This window comes from Apodemus sylvaticus, chromosome 14 (assembly GCF_947179515.1).
Source record: "Apodemus sylvaticus chromosome 14, mApoSyl1.1, whole genome shotgun sequence".
NCBI classification, from domain to species: domain Eukaryota; kingdom Metazoa; phylum Chordata; class Mammalia; order Rodentia; family Muridae; genus Apodemus; species Apodemus sylvaticus.
Genome location: NC_067485.1, coordinates 64,120,800 through 64,141,314, shown reverse-complemented (window position 1 = coordinate 64,141,314; position 20,515 = coordinate 64,120,800). Strand labels below are relative to the sequence as shown.

At 39.4% G+C, this 20,515-nt stretch overlaps 1 protein-coding gene across 2 annotated transcripts in view; it reads right to left on the bottom strand.

Annotated features, from left to right (window-relative positions):
• The window catches only part of Nebl (nebulette), a 360,004-nt gene that overhangs the window by 27,615 nt on the left and 311,874 nt on the right, over positions 1-20,515 (bottom strand). Inside the window, exons 18-26 of one of the 2 annotated variants that reach the window (XM_052156989.1) lie at positions 20,056-20,166; positions 19,808-19,918; positions 17,806-17,910; positions 15,795-15,887; positions 9,097-9,189; positions 7,529-7,603; positions 5,597-5,689; positions 4,381-4,485; positions 3,305-3,476 (exon numbers count right to left, since the gene is read on the bottom strand). In XM_052156989.1, the coding sequence (XP_052012949.1) occupies positions 3,305-3,476; positions 4,381-4,485; positions 5,597-5,689; positions 7,529-7,603; positions 9,097-9,189; positions 15,795-15,887; positions 17,806-17,910; positions 19,808-19,918; positions 20,056-20,166 (958 nt within the window). The remainder of the gene's footprint in view (positions 1-3,304; positions 3,477-4,380; positions 4,486-5,596; positions 5,690-7,528; positions 7,604-9,096; positions 9,190-15,794; positions 15,888-17,805; positions 17,911-19,807; positions 19,919-20,055; positions 20,167-20,515) is intronic. The other variant, XM_052156988.1, reaches the window with a different exon arrangement.

The window sequence follows — 20,515 nt, the reverse complement described above, 5'->3', positions numbered from 1 at the left end:
GTATTCAGTTCTACTGCATCCCCAACCCTCCTTGCTCCAGCCAAAAAATAGTCAACATCTGCTTAAAATTCCTGACTAAGGACAACACCTGAGTATTCATGGGAAATGACAAAGGGGGTTTTGTTTAAAAGCCTTCTCTCCCTGTAACAGGAAAAAATGCTGGAGGTGTAGACAAATGGCCGGACCCGTTTTCATTCCAAGTCTGAGCCTATAGGAACAAGGAAAGCCCTATTGGACACATTTATCATCAACTCTGTGAAAAGGAATCTAACACCAACCCATGAGGGATGGGGGATGAAGGCATTAGAAGAGAGATTTCTTCCATTCGTGGGCCATAGTTTAATTTACTTCTGCATTCAGTCTGCATGCTGCTGCCATTGCTTATTTCTGAAGTGTCCCCCAGAGGTACAAGTGTTGAAGACCTCACTACCCTCTGACATAATTCAATGTTGTGGAAACTTTAAAGGGGTAATCACTAGTGAGAGAAAGTTAGATCACTTGTAAAGTTACCAATTAGTTACCTTGGGACAAGCCCACCCGAGTATCCTTTTCTTCCCAGTGGTTGTCTTCCTCTTTTGCACACTCTGACTGACACACTGCACTGTCACAGACCCCAAAAAATAGAGCCAAATGACTATGCACTAAAACCTCATGCTGTCAGCCAAATTAACACATTCCTCCTTTCAGTGGAACTCTCAAGTATTTTGTCACAATGGCATACATGTAACTAACAGACACAGAGGCCAATGTACCTTGCTCTATTGTAGCTGAGGGAAAATTCAAGTTTAATAATTTCTGAATGAACCTGTTACAATCGATGGACCTAAAAGGGCTGAGTGGTGACAAACAACTGGTAAATAAGTAACCAATTGTGACAGAAATGAGGTGAGGTTAAAATAACATAACTAGTGAATTAAAAACAAAGACTTTCTTATCAATCACATACTGTTGACAATATGACAAGCTTTACTGTCTATTATGACCACCTCATTAAACATCATAATACTACTATAGACAGTGCTGTGGTTACCATTTTACAAGTGAGGAACGTGAGGCTCAAATAGACTGAGTAACATTGCCAAATTCATCCAGTTAGTAAGCATTGGGTCTCCACAATAAAAATGTGACTAGGACCAACTTTTGATCTATAAACTTATATTTTGATGCATGGTCTAATCCCTGGCTCATTGGGAAATTTAGTGTTGGTTAAATGTACTTCATTTTATAATTTTATAAGCAAGCCTTCCTGGACACTGATTTTCCCCATAAGAAGAAATAAACTGACTTCTGGATTGCCCACTGAATATATAATCTTTAGTTATAAATCTTATATTTAAAAAATAGCAATAACTGCTATTGCAAATACTATAAATACTAACTCTGAGAGCCCTGTCTAGACATTTTCATCGGTTTTTAGCAGTGATTTCCCCATCAGTCCTGGTGTCTGATCTATGTAAGACCCCGGGGTAAGATGAATCACACCACTCTCTCTTATGAGTTATTAGCACAAATCAATGAAATTCTCTACTTTTGCATTACTTTTACTGAAAACATCACAATTCATCCATCTATCTTATTATGGCCCCTTGAAGCAATCAACCTGCAAAGATGAGTAAAGCTATCAATTGCCTACAAATAGGCCTGGAGTGTTTCTTTGGAAAATACTCAGTTTTACTTTGGTAACGATCCAAATCACTTAGGGCTTTGACGTTAGCACTTTTGCATTAGACTAAAATGTTACTTTGTCAAATACAGGCTTCTCTACCTGCTAACCTTCCTGTGCCCTTTTACTGTGATGACCCTCAAGCAGAAGCTCTTCCTCTTGAAGAGGAAAGTAACCCAACATCAAGGTTACTGAGTACACACCAAGTGTGCTGGTTTGAATAGGTATGGCCACATAGACTCAAGTGTTTGAATGCTTGGCCCATAGGGAGTGACACTATTAGGAGGTGTGGCCTTATTGTTTGTCACTGTGGAAGCTGGCTTTGAGATCTTAGATGCTCAATCTACACTCAGTGTGGCACACAGTCTCCTTTAGCTTCCTGAAGATCAAGATGTAAAACTCTCAGCTCCTTCTCCAGCACCACATCTACCAGCATGCTGCCATACTTACCGCCATAATGATAATGGACCAAATGTCTGAAACTGTAAGCCAGCCCCAGTCAAATATTTGTCTTTATAAGAGTTGCCTTGGTCATGGTGTCTCTTTGCAGCAATGAAACCATAACTAAGACACCATGGTTACCCAAAGCTCTGATTTTGTGATGGTTTGTATTGTCAATTTGACTCTAGCTAAAATCTCTGTAGAGATAAATCTCTGGGCATATCTACGAGGGATCATCTTGTTTAGGTCAATCAAGGTGGGAATACCCATGCTAAATGCAGGTGGGGCCGTTCTATGAATTGTGGCTCTGGGCTATAGGAAGGGGAGAGAGCTGAACGTGGTATTCACTGCTCACTACTTCCTAGCAGGGGATTCGATGTGGCCAGCTGCCTCAGCTACTCCTGCCATAACTTCGCGGGGTAGATTGTACTTTTGAACTGTGGATCAAAATAAATCCATCCTTAACTTGTCTTCGTGTGTGTGCATTTTGTCACAGCAATGCTGAAAGTAACTGCATAGTGAGCTACAGAGATGGAGTAAATATAAAACTTCAGCTGCTGATGGCTTCAAAAGAAACAAGACTCAAATTTTTGATCAGTAATGATAATTTGATGATTTTCCTTTCCAGCTTATACTTCAGTCTGATTTCCACTGATATCTCAAGCCATATTCCCTAGAGTTTCCCTGGAAGGAGTGTAAGGAAAAGAAATAATGAGCAGAGAGAGGATTCCTCTCTAAATAACTGGGCTTTTGCGTGGCCCTCAAATATCCTAGTTCAGAAACACTATGCAAAAATACAAATGATTCCTGCTACAGAATACCATCAGATTCTCTGTTTAATGACAAAGGACAAAGTGGGAAATGACTAATTCTGTCTCCCATGTACACGATGTCTACAATGCAGCACTTTCAGCAAGCAACTACAGAAGCTAAAGGAAGCAAAATGTTCAACCTTTGTAATCACTTCTCCCTGGGCTGTTTAACAAGGCAATATTAACCAGAACGTTGGAGAGTAGGAAAGGATCTGCAATGCTATTTTTTGGATGCCCTGGATCCTTTGCATTATAGTACAAAAGCATTCTACCTAGGACCTAGTTAAAATTTACATCAAACCTGTGAGGTCAGACGAATCCAGAAGCTAGTTCTAGAGCAGCCACAGCCTTTTGGCCAAGCATACCCATGGGGAGACCACACGCTTACCAACAATGATCCCAGGTCTTCTGTCCATCTCCACAACGTGAGGCTGGACACCTTTATAGGCAGCATCGCTCACAACCTGCGTGTTCTTCCTCACCCTCTCCGTCACAGGATCATCCACAACAGGTGTGAAGCCTCTTCCCTTTGTCTTCTCAAAATCTTCATGATATTTGACCTGAAAAAGAAATTATTCTTAATTCAAACCGTAATTTCTAATTATCTCACAAAACATTTATAAATAACATTTATAACAGGTCACATGAAATATATCTGGATTATTACATATAGTAATTATAATATGTGATATAATGTTCCTCAAGTAGTCCAAAACAATGTCAGAAATCAAGTGCTGATCACTTAAAATTTTTAAATACTATAAATAGTATCTCTTTTAAATGATATGTAAATCTATAGATCCCTGAGGCACAAAAGATAATTACTTTAAAAAACTTGTTACTTCTTAAAACTCACAACTTGACTACAGATTGATTTCCAACCTTTTCACCTTCAATATACAACAGTAATAAGTTATTTAAGCACAATTAATCAAAACAACAGTGCTATTTAAAATTAGATGAAGAGAGATCTATATGTTCTATAAAAGTTTATTTATAATTACAAAAACAATTCTCAAAATTATACTAGTTTATATTAAACATTTTAAATGGGTAAACTTTACCCATTTAAAGGTAAAAAATTTAAATGGATAAAAAAAAGTACAACATGAAACTGTTCTTGAAACACACTAAAAATATTCTTTATAATATTCAAATATAACAAAGCATGCTTTAAAATTAAATGAAAACCGAAGTCTGGATAAATGTCATTCACACAGTGTATTTATAGTAGTCAAGTTAGAAATAAGAACACACCAAAAATCATTGAGGGTAAATTATTTTATTAGAGAAAATGTTTTCATTACATTTCAGTGTAACTAGAGCACCCTGCCCAAAGGGCTCATTCAAATTCCCATGCTTTGTTAGTTATTCAAATTAATATGGAGTGAATGTCATCCAAACACAAGTCTTGCCGGTCCTTAGTAAGTTTTAGTCGCGGAGACGCGATCCGTCGAATCCTACCATGGAAATATTATTTTGTGCTTCTTTAACATGTCTCAAAGCAGGTGTATCTAAGATCAGACATGGTCTACCTTTCATTTGTTTATGGTCCTGAGTGTATTTCACCTGCATAAATAAAGAAATAAAGAAATAAGCCAGGAGATGCCCATATAACTGGATAATTATAACCTAGAAATTAAGTAACTTTTGAAAGCTTTTCAAATGGGTATGTCATGTCCAACATACTCAAAATCATTCCCCACGTAACTTTTCTTTCAGTGGAAAACACTGTGTTCCCACTCTTGGAGATTTCCCTTAAAAGTTATTATATAACTGTCAACAGGAAACAGACATATGTGGCCAAGCATCAGTGAATAACCACCAGAGAAATTGCTTAGAGCATTTAATCAGGGCAAATAAAGCATGAAATAGAACAATATGCATTTTCTGTTTCTAAGTAATTTTCTGCTCTACGAGTATGGAGGGAAACAAACTAGATGGTTTCTGGTTTCCTTCATTTTTTTCCCTCCCTAGAGAATGAGGAACAATCAGGAACAAATCTATGTTTTCTTCTGAGCAGCTACATCTTAAAGAGAATTGATGTTGAATACACATTGATATTTTTGGACAGGAATGCTCTGAGGGAGCTGTCAGTTATGAATCCCAAATGCTGACCCACAGGCACGGAGACCCACCCTGTGGGTGTGCTGTGAGCAGGCCCTGATACTTACATCTGCAGGCATTTGAGGGATTCCCGAAGTAGGGTATGAAATCTACTAAGGCAACGCATACTCACTGTGGACAGCTTTCCAGACTAACAGATTTTTATATTGAATGTACTATTTTTTTTATTTCTGAAATCTTACTTTGAATTACTGAGTTTTAAATTTTTCTTTGGAGGAAGCATTTAACAACTCATGTTCAGTGAAGTACATCAGTAAAATGACATTTTTTTAAAAACTTATACATCAAAGACTCAGCCAATTTCAAAGATATTGATTAAAATAACATGAGTCACTGCTTAAACAAACTAGCGATGTAACACATTCTGGAATATTAATAAAGGATTGCACAAATAATGTAAATGTACACAGTGAGAACATGTGGGATGCATCCGCAAAAGCGTACATGTTTATTGGAAACACATTTTATTTGTAAAACGATAAACAATACAAGAAAATTTTAAAGGATACACCCTTTGCAATGGTCCAAAATGAATTAAAACAAAACCACTTGCCGAGCTGATATTTTCTTGATTCTTCTTTACTCTTTCCATTTCGGGAGTTACACTCAAAGCCGTAGCCCTTCCCAGTTGACCTTTATAATAAACCTACCATTCCAGAGGGGAAAAAAATAAGAGGATTGTGAATCACTTTAACAACAGAAGAATCATGTCATATGTAATTTTAAAGGGCTAGCAAAGGAAGGGAAGTCATTAGTTAAAACGAAGGAGAAAAGCAAAGGGGAAGACGATGGAAAACACTTTCATCTTCAAGCATTTATTTCATTTTGGGATAGGAGTGTCCCTCTTCTCAGTCACCAGGATAGGTACAAGTATATCCCCAGGAAGCCTACAGTGAGCTCATTCACAGGTGAATATGAGAAGAAATGCTTTGTGGATATTAAAAGTCTTCTTTGAATAGAATGGTATGGTATAGTCATGTTTTCTCAGAAATTAACTACAACATGGTCTTGAAAGGACTTTATCCCAACACGTGGCCATGGAGAGTCATGTAAAGACAGCACGCTTCTCTCTATACCACTCCTCCTTCTCCCTAACCATAGCCTTTCTTTAGAGAAATAGAGTCCCATCAACTGTGACTGGGAAGAAATGAATACTACTCTTCTACAAAAAAATAGACAACTGTTAGGGAAAGTATCTAATGATAACCTGCCTTTGATTCATAAACTGGTAGCAATGACTTTATATGTTTGAGAAATAAATGATTTCTTTGAAGATAATAGGTTTCTGAATTTCCTCTTCCAAAGAATCCATTCTGAATGTTGATGGTTGCTTAAAAGAAGGCTCTCAGTGAACTGTGTGTGGGTTATATAAACAGGAATCTAGAGCCGTCCAAGAGTCTATGTAAAAATGCTGCCTTGGGCCAAGTGCCCATTAACTGGTCCATTTCACATGATATATTCTGTCAACCACACATACTTCACCACTTCCCCCCAGAAACAGTAAAATCATCACGGATGAGAGAAAGGGCCCAAAAGGGCCTGACAAACTAGACTCGGGCAGGTAGAAACAGCAAGAAAGCTGGCCTGCAGGACCAAGATGCCAAGAACTACCTGCGCCTCCAGTGGGGAACCACAGCAATCACCAGCACAAAAATAAGACGAGAAGGGACATGCTGCAAGCTTCAGGACAGTCATCACAGCACAGCACTTGAGCCTTGATGTACCTAGGACCCTGACACTGTCCTCTGAGGAAGTTACCAGTCAACTGTGGCCAGATGCTGAGACTTAGTGAGGTGGCCTGAGCTTTGCTGGAGTTTAGAGACCTGGCTCGGTCACTTCTGTACCGGAGTGACTCAGCACCACCTGCCTAAACCTGCCTTTGCCTAGTTACTGCTGACATAGAATAATAATTGTATTGTTATTGGCTCTAGACAGTCACCCCATACCCTGTATCACCCTTCCCTGCCCACAGTCACCCCATACCCTGTATCACCCTTCCCTGCCCAAAAACCCCACCTCCTCTCTCAGCCTCATATAACAAAAGACTGATACAATAAAACAGTTCCTGCTTTGGCAGACTCCCTGCTCGGAGTGGTTATTCTCCGGACCACAGGAGATCCAAGCCAACACTCACCAATCCACTCAGCCCCAGGAGACCCGGCTGGACCAGGTTCTCTCCTCTCACCTGAACCTGCCAGCAGAGAGCTGACAAACTAAGACTATCAACTCAGAAAGGCAATATACTCTAATATAGTGGTTCTCAACCTTCCTAGTAGCATGACCCTTTAATACAGTTCCTCATGTTATGAGGATCCACAATCATAAAATTATTTCATTGCTACTGATATGAGTAGTAATGTAAATATAAGATATCCAAGTTTTGGGGGTGTTGGAATCCATAGTTTGAGAGCCATTAACCTCATATCTGCATACTGACATATTTGATGTGAATAAATACCAATAATAACTACTAAGATGTTCACACATTGCTGGTATCCTCCTGGTTTTCTTTCACTTCCAAAGTGGAAGTGGCCTGTTTTAGCCTTCCTTTGTGTTTGACCTATGGAGGACGCATAACAATTCTAATAACTAGTATAAAGGGTGACTACAACAAAGGCTAGCACTCAAATCTACTCTTGCTTTTGACACATGGGCTTTCACAGTGGACTCCTGTTGACTGAACTCAACTGATCAAGAAGTGTTGATTGTGGTGCTTAAAGGCAGATCTTCAGCCTGAAGTGGTGGTGAATGTCTTAAGTCCCAGCGCTTGGAGAGCAGAGGCAGGTGGATCTGAGTTTTGAGGCCAGCCTGGTCTACAGAGTGAGTTCCAAGAAAGGCAGAGTAGCACAGAGAAATGCTGTCTCAAAAAACTAAAAAGGAAAGAGGAGAAGGAGGAAGAGAAGGAGGGGAGGAGGAGGAGGAGGGGAGGGGGAGGGGGAGAAGGAGGAGGAAGAAGAAGAAGAAGAAGAAGAAGAAGAAGAAGAAGAAGAAGAAGAAGAAGAAGAAGAAGAAGAAGAAGAAGAAGAAGAAGAAGAAGAAGAAGAAGAAGAAGAAGAAGGGGGTTTGTCTTTGTCAAAACTAACCACAAGCTCTACAATGGAAGTAAGGGGGCACCCGTAAATAGAAACAGCAGAATGGTACTAGGACAGTAAACTAGAACGAAGTCCCTGCGGCAGGCTGGGAAGGCTCTTTAGTCTGCTTCTGGCCCTCCACTTTCCACCTTTAAGACATCCCTGACTTCTTCCACCTTCGGAGGTTTTATTAAGATAAAATACATTGACCTTGATTTTCCTTCTCCAGGTAGAGGAGGAAATTTACTTTTACTTTACTGTTACTTATATATTTACTTTTAAATTTTAAAGTCAAAATGCCACTTTTGCAAGAAAGAGCTATTGCAATCTTCCCTAAGAAGATTCCTAAATTCCAGGGGACTGGAGTTCAAGTCCCAGGTTTGCCCTTCCTTTCAAAGGATCTTCACCATGCTCTCTGACTCAACAAAATTCAGTTTTCCTCATCCACCAAAGAAATAAATGATGCTGAGCTCAGTTGTTCTCATATACTATTAAAAGAGGCCCTAGCACAGAGCAGAGGTCCATCTCCATTCTTCCTTAGGACTGCTTTATGATAGGAGATTATGAAGTGACTGGCTGATGTCTACCATGAGGTTTATAAGTACCTTTGGTACTGCATCCTACAGCACCAGTCAAGCCAAGTCTTCTCTTGCTCCATCTCTAATCTTGTTTTCCCTTCTAACACATAAGCCACTCTACTTCCCAGCTCTTTACTTAGATGTATTTTTAGAGAGTCATCAGTAAACTAAAAGGTTTATATGGAAAAGATGTGGCCTTTATAGATCCTCATGTCGTATCCTGGGTACTTAATAAAGACCTTGTGAGTTAGATACATGATGCAAACTCCCTGACAAACTTCATGCCCTTCAATGTGTGAAAGAATGCCCAAATGCATAGAGGAGTCAATGATTCACAGAAAGCATTTTTTAAAATAAAAGTACATCATGGTAGATAAAATATAAAAGAAAACAGAATGACTTGCCGCACTCAGCTGCTCCTGGTTCCTCTTCACTCTCTCGAGCTCTGGAGTCATGGTTACCGGAGTAGCCTTATAGGTTTGCTCTTTATACTGGAACTGGTGAACAAAGCATAAGGAATCATGGGAAATAAATGTTTACCACTGGATCACACTAACGGAAAAATCACATGCCACAGCTCATACTCTCCCCCGCCATGACACCAATATCTTTTTAAATATTTAACTTTTTCAAAAATACAATATATTTTGATCATATTCTTTTCTTCCCTCAGTGACTCTCAAATATTTCTCACCTCCCTACCTATCCAACTTCATTTCCCTTTCAAAGAAATAGAAAATATAAAAGTAAACCAAAAAATAAAAAACAACTAAAATTACCTAAACAAAATGCACACACAAACAACAACATGGAGTCCATATTGTATTGGCCAACTATTGTGGCTATGGAGTCTGCTCTAGAATGTACTTGATACTTAATTAGACACAGCTGATTTTCTTTGCCAGTAGGCATCAATTAGAAGTAGCTTGTTGAGTAGGAGTGAGATTTCATGTCCACTTCTTCCAGACTTCATCTTCTTGAAAGAGACCCTATTACCCAAACTTTCTTTGCTAAATGTCCTAATTATTCATTTCACTGATAATCTTTGTACTATATAACTAGTTGATGACTTCTTGATTTGAATTTCATCAATAATAAGAAATTAACCTCCCTGTGATGCCACCAGTTCTTGACATTAAAGCAATGTTTACTAAATTATCATCCCATGTTTAAAATGATTTATCATCATCATTTTAATAATAGGTCACCTTTGGTGTCAAATACAATCTTGCTATCACTCTCAGCATTGGGAACAAAGGTCACAGAAATCCTATGCCTGCTCTTTAATAGCATGCTCTTTAGAACCAACCTTCCTCATGGGGATCTCAGTTTCTCTCCTTACCAAGTTCCAATGTTGGAAGGCTTGACTTCTGTCCAGACACTACAGAAGATATCCTAACCTGCTGCATAGAGACCTTTCTTAGCTGGGAGAAGAAAAGGGTGATGACTTCATTGTCCACAGTCAACTGTCCCAACAATTCTACAACATCTCAAGAAATAAAGGAACATCAAACACAGAGGAAGGGGATGTCGGGGACGGCATGTCTGTTGAGTTTCTGACAGCTGCAGTAGAGCTAGAAGAGGAGCTATGTGGCGAAAGTCAATGAGTTTTCAAAGTTTAAACTTAGCCTTAGAGCCCTGCACAGGCCTTGCTCTTGACATGTATGCTCTTATAAATGAACAGAAAAATGAAAAGATTTGAGAAGTTTAGAAAATAAATGGAAAAGGTTGGATTTCTTCCAACCTCCTTCTCTGGTTCATGTGAGAGTTTAGGCAAGTTCAGAGGGCTGAAATGATAGAGTTAGAGTGAGGAATATTTCACTTAACCATTATTGGTAGAAATAATGTTAGAGCTTGAACTAAAGCTTTGTAGATCAGCATTACTGACAGGGAGAACCTACGATTGCTAGTGAAGGTAAACATCAATTCAATGGGAGAATCGTGTCCTAATTCTCCTACTCATCACTTTGTCACATGTTTTAAAAGCAATGTCTCTTTAATACTCAAATCTCTGTTTTATGGGAGAAGAACTTTTAGAGGTGACAATCTGTGAAGCATATATAATGAATGGATTCCAGAGCTGGAATCGAACCTATCATGTTTGATTCCATGTTCCTCTCCACCACTTCACTGTTTATTATACCTCTTGGATTTCACCATGTGCAGGATGACAAGCCATGTAAATTCTAGAGGATGCTATCATGCACTTATTTTTTAAATGAAGTTGAGACAGTGTTGTTTTTATAATACACTTTTTTGAAGGAGAAGAAAAAGAAGAAAACAAGGAAGAAGAATTTCAATAAAATAACCTAATCACTAAGTCAAATACTGACAATAACAGAATTGTTAGCATATTCTTAAATGAGCTATGAGCCACATTACAAGGATTCTCTATACTACAGTCTTATGATTAGAATTTCAAGTCCTGTCCCTCCATCATTTCCTGCCACTCCATCTCCTGCCATCCCAAATACCCATCATGTAAGTCCTCTCTCCCTTGAATAGACCCTGGATCCTTGAAATACTGTTTCTCTACCAGGAAGTCCCTTCCTCACAAAAGCCACCTGAAATCACTCTTGAGTCTCTAAAACTAGACTCTGGAGTTCCTCCTTCTCAAAGGCTGTTCCTCCCACCACCAACTTCCCTCCCTATGACATACTATTCCTCCTCCAGAACACTTTGCAAGAAGTGTTAAAAAAAATTGTTCTTGTCAGGTATGCAAAGAAATAGTAATTACTCAACAAGGACAAGTTACAGTGACAGAATGTGAGACAATGCATAACAGTAGTTTAGGCCCTGTTCTTCCTAGAGAACTTCAGGTTACCCATGGCCCCATGCAGTCTGTCTCACTGAATTGTCCACAGGGTAAGAATGGGATGAACCTATAGAAACAAATGCCCAAGAGGCACATAATGGAGGGCACAAAGCAGTGTGGAGTGTTATCTCTACTCCCAAGTAATGACCGAACACAGTGGCATTCTTTGTGGTGAGATTCCATCTGTACCTACACCATATCATATACTGGCATTTCAAGAACACAGACAAACACTTAAGGAAATATGATCCTATTGATTATGTCCTTCTGGTTTTCTGTAACTCCCTTTAGCTCAGGAGGATCAGAAATGGCTGTTGCATGTTTAATTCCTTCTTTGAATTTTAGCTGAATAATTTATTTTAAAATATAGCTAACTTATTCTATACAAAGCTTAAAATAATTAAGAATTCTTCAATTGTAACTGCTGTATAATTGAATTTTTTGTTCCAACATTATATTCCCTTTAGTAGGAAAACAGTGTCTTATATTGTTTGATGCTTTCTGGGCTCTTTGTCTTGAAGTGCAAATACATTCACATTTATCCATCACTATAGACATCCTCCAGTTAATATAAACAAACATTGCTTATGACAATAAGCTTTATAATTAAGTGGATGTACAAAATGCTTGGAAATTATCACAATATAATGATTTTTTATTTTCTATCTGGGAAGCAGTTTTATCTATTAATGTGTTAATTAGAATTTAACATGTATTTAAAGGCAAAATTCAAATGAATTGGCCTCAGAGTTTTGCAAATGTTGCACACACAAGCTAGAGTACACTGGTATTGTAGAACAAGAGAAGAGGAAATGTGGCTCCCATAAATGAGAAAGGGTGGTTCCTCAGAAAACTGGCCATGACACTTCCAGAGGACCCTGCTATACCACTCCTGGGCATATACCTAGAGGATTCCCCGGCATGCAATAAGGACACAGGCTCCACTATGTTCATAGCAGCCATATTTATAATAGCCAGAAGCTGCAAAGAACCCAGATGTCCCTCAGTGGAGGAATGGATACAGAAAATGTGGTATATTAACACAATGGAATACTACTCAGCAATTAAAAACAATGAATTCATGAAATTCTTAGGCAAATGGTTGGAACTGGAAAATATCATCCTAAGTGAGGTAACTCATTCACAAAAGAACACACATGGAATGCAGTCACTTATAAGTGGATATTAGCCCAGAAGCTCTGAATACCCAAGACACAATTCACATATCAAATGATTCACAAGAAGAAGGAAGGAGAAGGCCCTGGTCCTAGCAAGGCTTGATACAGCAATGTAGGAGATTACCAGGACAGAGAAGTGGGAGGGGGTGATTGGGGAATGGGCGGAGGGAAAAGGGCTTAAGGGACTTATGGGGAGGGGCAAACCAGGAAAGGGGAAATCATTTGGAATGTAAACAAAGAATATAGAAAATTTAAAAAAAAGAAAAAAAGAAAAAGAGAGAGAGAGAGAGAGAGAGAGAGAGAGAGAGAGAGAGAGAGATTGAAAGGGAAGAGGAGTGACGTGTACTGAAGACACAGACCAGTATGTCTTGTAAATCCTAGGAAAGCATAAGGTCAGAAGTCAGAAAGTTGCCTCTACATGCATCCAGATTGGAAAGCACCTGCGCTGTGGCTTGACTGAGAAATGTTTCCCACTGGTTTGTGTGTTTCTACATCCTCCATCGGCTGATGTCAACACCTTGGGAGTCTGGGAAACCTTTGGACATGGGGACTAACTGGTCTGCTGGGGATTGAAGACTAGAATTACAGGTGCCCTGGTTCTGCTTCCCCAGTTAGGTACAGATATGTAAGCAGCCACCACAAACTTCCTGCCATGCAATAGAGCACAGTCGTGCTGTCCGCCATCATGGACTGTAGTCCCGCAAACCATGAGCCAAAATAATCCTTCCTCCTTTAAGTGGCCAGGTATTTGGTCTCACCACAGAAAGAAGTCACTAACATACCCTGCATCCTGACATTCATTCCACCCACGAGTTTCCCCTCCAGGTAAGTCTATTTAGAGAAAAATCAGCTGGAAAAAATTGGTAATATGGGGGCTATAAAACAAACTAGCAAGCCCTTGCTTTGTAGGTGGTATCTCATAACTAAAACTCAGAGAAGACTGGACTCCAGGCAAAGAGAACACAACGTACGCACAGATATTTAGCCAAGATTGAAATCTACAAGATTTTTAGAAATTTACTGCTTAAAATGATTAAATCTGAAGTCTAGGCTGGCATAAAAACGCTAGTCCCTCAGATATCAGCTGCTTGGTGTCTGTGGATTTAACATGAGTAAAGATGCCAGGGTCAACCCAGACCCAAAATAGTTAAATGCAAAGTTCACTGAGTCAGGTTTCCTCTAAATGAAATTCAAAAACAGATCTTAGCACAGAAAGCTACTAGCAAAAAGGCTTGTCCTCGGAGGTGGAAAATGTCAGGATGTTTAAATGTTAGTGAATCACCTCCTGGTTTGACAGATCAGGCTAATCTTAAAAGGCCAAGTTTCCATTTGAATATTAAGCAGGGGGTTATGGCCCAACCTCAGAAATACAGAACTATACATTTCTTGATTGCTGGAAAAAACTAAGGAAGAAAGGTGGTAGACTGTGATATATTGTACTGTTTTGTATGATTGTGTTCAGGTAAAAAGCCCAACACAATTAAAAATGAACACTTTGCTTCTCAAAACTCTTCATAACATAGCACAGTCATTCCCTGTAGGAAAATGACTAGTCACCATATATACCACAGAACACTTATAGCTGATGTTTACATCCACGGGTGCCTGTCAAACGCTGCCATTGCAAAGTGAAGGAAAGTGACATTTTACACTTCTCTTCCAAACTAACTTCTCTGTCAGATTCAAGTGGCACATTATTCAGATTTCCATAAAAGAGAACAAACTATCATTCACTCTAGCCCAGGCCTCAGCCTCCAGGTCCTCTTTCTAGCTGCTCTCCTCAGGACAGGGTTCCTTTAAGACACAGGGACTGCACTGGCATTCTGCACATTTTTTATAATTGTAAGCATCACCTTGCCCTTCCTGGAATTCAACAGAAACCGCCAGCAGGTCATGCGCTCTGGGTACCACCTAACACTGAATGCGCACCAATGCACATCATGAAAGCAGCTTTCTCTGGTTGGTGTCTTAGGGTTTTACTGCCGTGAACAGACACCATGAACAAGGCAAGTCTTGTAAGGACAACATATATTTGGGGCTGGCTTACAGGTTCAGAGTTTCAGTCTGTTATCATCAAGGTGGGAGCATGGCAGCATCTAGGCAGGCATGGTGCAGGCAGACCTGAGAGTTCTACATCTTCATCTTTCGAAAGCTGCTAGTGGAAGACTTGCTTCCAGGCACATAAGCCCATGCCCACAGCGACACACCTACTCCAACAAGGCCACACCTCCTAATAGTGCCATTCCTGGGCCAAGCATATACAAACCATCACAGTTGGCTTAATGGAAAGGTCTGACAGGTTGTGTGTCCAAGACAAGAAGTGAAGAGATGGATCAGGGAAGAAATGTTAAGGAAACACATTTTTTACATCCACAACAAGAAACTAAATATATGAGTACACACAGATGAACCCCACTCCTAGGACAATAATTATCTGTTGTTAATGTCAACCAATAAATGGGATACAGTTTCCCTATAGCATTAAATACCTACCCTTCCACCCCTACAGTCAAAAGCGCCATAACATAAGGTCTTTATACAATTTATATTCAACTGACTTGTTCTTTGCTGAGTAAAGTGGAGGGGAAATAAGGTCAGAAAACAGAAATACGGGTACAGAGCTGTGTCAGGGAAAGCCTCAGAAATGGGCCTGACACAGGAAAAATGAGTTGGTGCTACATTTCAAAAGCCAATCTTTGCTTCAGCTACCAAATAAATGTGTTAAGCCCTTTGATCATTTCATTGGGGTGAAATTCATTTGCACCAAGGGGTGGGACAATATTCCACATACCCCCTTCTCTCTAAAATATAAGACAGCTAAAATTCTGATCCAATGAACAAATCGTAATCCTAGATTCTATTAAAATAGCCCATGTCTTCTTTGCCCTGCTTATAGTGAAGTGAAACAGAGCTCCAGGCTCAAGAGGAGCAAAACTGATGTTTTCTCTCTGGACGGGAGACCTCTGATGGCTGATGACATTGATGACATCATCTTCCAGGAAAGTGAAGAAGAAAAGATAAGAAGCAATGTATTGAGAACTAAAACTAAAACCGCTCATGTAGCCCTTGTCTCTCTCAGAAAGGATAACTAATGCTGTGGAAAACTTACTGAGCTAATATTGTGCTGGTTTTTCTTCACTCGTTCAATCTCTGGAGTATTCCTTACAGCTGTGCCAGCTCCTACTTCTTCCTTATAAGATACCTTCAGAGTGAGGAAAGGAAAACAAGAACTGTAAGCTTATTAAGATTCAGGTCCTAAATCTGCCTGCTACAAAAGCAAGACTATTTCTCAGGTTTTTACAGTAGTGTGAATACAGGTCTCATTTGAGACTAGCAATATTACACAAATCAATGAAATAGGCCATTATAATAATAAATGATGACTTTGGTTTCAGATCTCATAACCTCTTAGCCCAGTTCATATGTGTTCTAAGGCATGATGGTTACCTTAGCTGGGAACAAATTATTTGCCCTAAGAATATAAATTGGCAATCTCCAGTTTCCTACTTCAAATATACATGCATATGTATATATGTATATATATATGTGTGTGTGTGTATATATATATATATATATATATAGTGCATGTGTATTTGAGAAAAAAATCAAAGCACATATTAAAGAAATTCACTCAGCAGCTAGCATTTAACCCCAAACAAGCAAGGCTTCACACCACCGCTGATCTAATACAGAGGCCCCTCACGGTTTCCCATGAAAATACTATCTCTAGTATCTGCTTTGACTCACTTATTTTTCTCCCCTTCTCCTTTCTTTTCAGCCCTGGCATCTACTTCCAAACAGAAAGAAAAATAAACACAAAAGTTTGCCACACATAAACAGCATCCCTAGAAAAGTCCCATGAGGACCGAATGGTCCCACTCCAGACACTGGCTTATCCAGTGAGCATCACGGGGCGAGGAAGCGGGGGAGGAGGGGGATGTAAGACTTGAGTTGAAAGTGATGAAACTCGGGAGCATCAGGGATCACAGGAGTCAGGAGCAGCCCTTTCTCTGACCCTTCCGCTGAGAACTGTCCATCTCTTGGCACAGCCTGGACCTTCCTAGGGCAATCCCTGACTTACCAGGCAGCCTGTCTGTTCTGAGTGACTCGGCCAATTAATTACGAAGGAGTCAGTATTTCAGAAGTCCTCAAACTTGATGGCATTTGTTTTTTGATTCCTTTTGACTAGACATGTGCTCCAGTGCTACATGACTGAGAATTTTATAGCATTTGACTGTATGGTCCATTTAATAATTTCATAGCACAATTCAAGTTTATTCATTTACCGATTAGCAGAGGTCTGCTTTAAAAAAATAAAAACAGTACACAGGCAATTCCTTTTCTTCAAAATAAAAACAGGAAAGTTTATGGATTTAGTAAGTCTCTAGGTAAGTCATCCATGCAAATTAAGTGAAAATCAGGAGGGAATCCCTTCATGTCTCTACTCTCATCTTCACAAGAAAATCAATGTGGAAGATTTTTTCTGAGGTAAAATATAGTCAACACTTGTCATTGATACTTAATACAAAATTTAGATTTAAAATTCCAAAACAATTCTAATGATTGAATTTATGGGAATAATTATTTGTATTTTGAAGAAATAAAACCATCTGATAGAAATACAAGTGATAAAGAAAAAATCAAACAGTGGAGAAAAGACTCTCTTACAAAATATAACATTTTAGAATTGGGGGCTAGAGAGTAGTTGGGATAGAGTTCCCAGAGCACTTGCCTAGCCTGAGCATGGCCCTAGATAAAATCCCCAGAGCCACAAAAATAAATAAATAGGCAAGCAAACAAAGACTGCATAAATTCAACTATGAAAAAACTACAGATTGGGGATTCCGCAACCAGATATCTGAAATTTAGACTTCCTGAGAGCTAGCAATTGGCCTGTCTCCGGTGGTGTGTTTCAGTCATAACACAAGTTGCACTGAAAATAATTCATGGTGTTCGTTATCTTAAGCTGTGTGCCTAAAGGGTATATGAAGCCCAAGTGACTTTGATGTTTAGACCTTCATCTCCTCCCCACCAGCACTTATTAAATACACGCAAAGATTCCCAAATCCAAACAAAGCCTGGGATGCGTCCGGCCCCTCGCTCTCCACAGAGCTACTCACGTTGCTGATGTTCTGCTGTGTCGCCTTGATCCTCTGAATCTCGGGGGTGACTGCCACAGCGGAATAGCTGGAAAGCATTTTCTCAGCCTCATCTTTATACTTTTTCTAAAATTACAAAGTGATTACAAACTGAAAGCTCTGTGTGGTGGGAGGAGAGAGGGATATGGCAACACCTCCAACTCTACCACACCACAGGGCTGCAACTCAAAATTTAAGATTCGAAGTAGCTGTTGACACCGCCATTGAAGTCAAGGGTGTTGGTAGGCAGCCTGTCACAGCAGCCCAACGGGACTGACTTCTGTGTTTCCCCTAAACGTGGCACCTACTCTTCTATGTGCGAACAAACTCAGACCCTTCCCCAGTTTCCCCAGCACCCCCACTGTGACCCAAGCTTCTGGACTGGTCCTTTGTTTCCTACTTTTGGTAAAGATCAGTGGCTAAGGATAACATGCTATTATATTTGTAAGTAAGATTATTTCACATCTCAAGTTCCTCTCCAGTAAATGAACTTCAATAGGCTCCTTTAATAGAGCCTGGGTCTATGTTATGATACAACTGAGATCGTTGTAAATACCCAACACACACTTATTCAATCAGTTCCACAAATAGATATCATTATTGGATGGAGGAAATGAGTACTAGGTGAAGTGGGCGCTGGACTTGGTGACATGCAGCCGCCATCGTGTCCTTCCTCACTGACTCACATCTACATATGCGTGTTTCATGCGCTACCCTACGATTTGCACTCAGCTTATGATGACACAGCCCATGTCTCCAAGTTCATTGTCTTCATGCAGCATGGAGGATGAGGGGACAGAAAGCCGCGACCTTTAAGACTATTCTAACTGCTGCACATTCCTAGGTAACTGAGGAGCAGACAGGTCCCTACACTCAACCAGACTTTGAACGATTGTGTCCAATTTGGGTTGAAATTATTTCCGTCATAATTTCTGTTAATCAAACTGAATTCCCTGCTTCTAGAACAATTTCATATTTCTCGTTCTGTTACTTTTTCTGCTGGGATGTACTTCTCAGATAACTTTATAGCAAATATATGAGTAAATAAAATGTATGTCCCTCCAAATCAGATTTTACAAGCAACCTGCCCCTCTATAAATATTTTCTTTTGAGACTGTATCTTTATCACATTTATTTTTTCAAAAGAAGTGGTATATGTCTTTCTTTCACCGTTGTTGCCCATGGGGTTCTGCTTCCCCCTTCCCATCCAATCCTTCTTTCTCTACACACAGCCTCCCTTTCACAGTCCTCACTTTCTGTCTGTCTGTCTCTGTCTGTCTCTATCTCTATCTCTGTCTCTCTGTCTCTGTCTCTCTCTCTCTCTCTCTCTCTCTCTCTCTCTCTCTCTCTCTGTGTGTGTGTGTGTGTGTGTGTGTGTGTCTGTGTGAATGTGTGCACACTCAAATCCAGATTCTTCACATGTGAGAAAACATGAAATATTTGTCCTTTTCAGAATACCATTCTTTCACACCCATATTTTTAAATTTTTGGATAATGTCTGACAGGTATAGTTGGCAAATAAGTTTTTCTTAGAAAACTTAGCTCTTCTCCTAATTTTTAGTTATCATTAATTATCAAGTGATAATATAATCTTAACTACTTTATTTTACTAAGAGCTATTTAAAAATTTTATTCATTGTGAAATGGACATAAAGTGTTTTTGGAGTTATGCTTCTGTTGTGTGAACAAAGACTACCGAAGAAATGTATGCAGTGAAGTTAAAAATAAAAATAATGTCAAAATTTTTCTGGCCTCAAAAAAAGGGGAACCATGGGGGACTTTGGCACTTCACAGCAGCTACTAAATTAGAACTATAGCCACTGTCCTAATTAGCAATGCAAGTCACATTTTGTCATTAAGATCTTAATAAGAATGCTCTAACTGTGAAGGCAACATCTTTAGAAAGATGTCAATCAAAGACTCTGGAAGCAGGCAGTGACGGGATTAGAGTACATTTCTACAAGTGGCTTCATCCTCCACCAACCTGGCTGTAGATCTCAGATGCCCTCTTAGCTCGAAGCATATCGGGGATATCCATGTTCACTTGCATTCCTCTCCCCTTAATTTCATTCTCCAAGTCTTTCTTATATTGCTTCTAAAAGAACAGAAAATAATCTCAGCTCTTTGCTGAACCTTCCAGGGTCCCATTGCTATTCATGTGTTTCAACAGCAAGATGACATTTACGGGCTCCCAGACCCTTCTCTGAGACTTTGTGTTCACACCTTCCTTACCTGGCTGGCCATCTCGGATGCCCTCCTTGCTCTCTGAACATCCAGAGTGTCTGTGCTGACCTGCATTCCTTTTCCTTTAATTTCTGTCTCCAGATCTCTTTTATAGTCTTTCTGTAGAAAATAAAACACGCAGTGCTCTGCAGTCATTTCAGTCATGGTACTGAAAAAGCATGATGTCATTTTGACATCAGGACTATATATGTTATGAAATTAGATCAGACCTTATTCTTTTATTTCTATATAACAAGAAGAAGTATGACATGCAGTGATATATTTATACATAACCAGGAGGCTTTGTTTACTAAGCTGCATTTAAAGAAAAGCACAGAACTAGATTGAGGAAATTTTTGTATTCCAATGATAAAACTGAAAATGAATTAGTGACTGTATAATTTAGTTGATAACTATGAATAAAATGACTATGAAACTGTCATTGTTCTCAATTAATACAACTTACTAC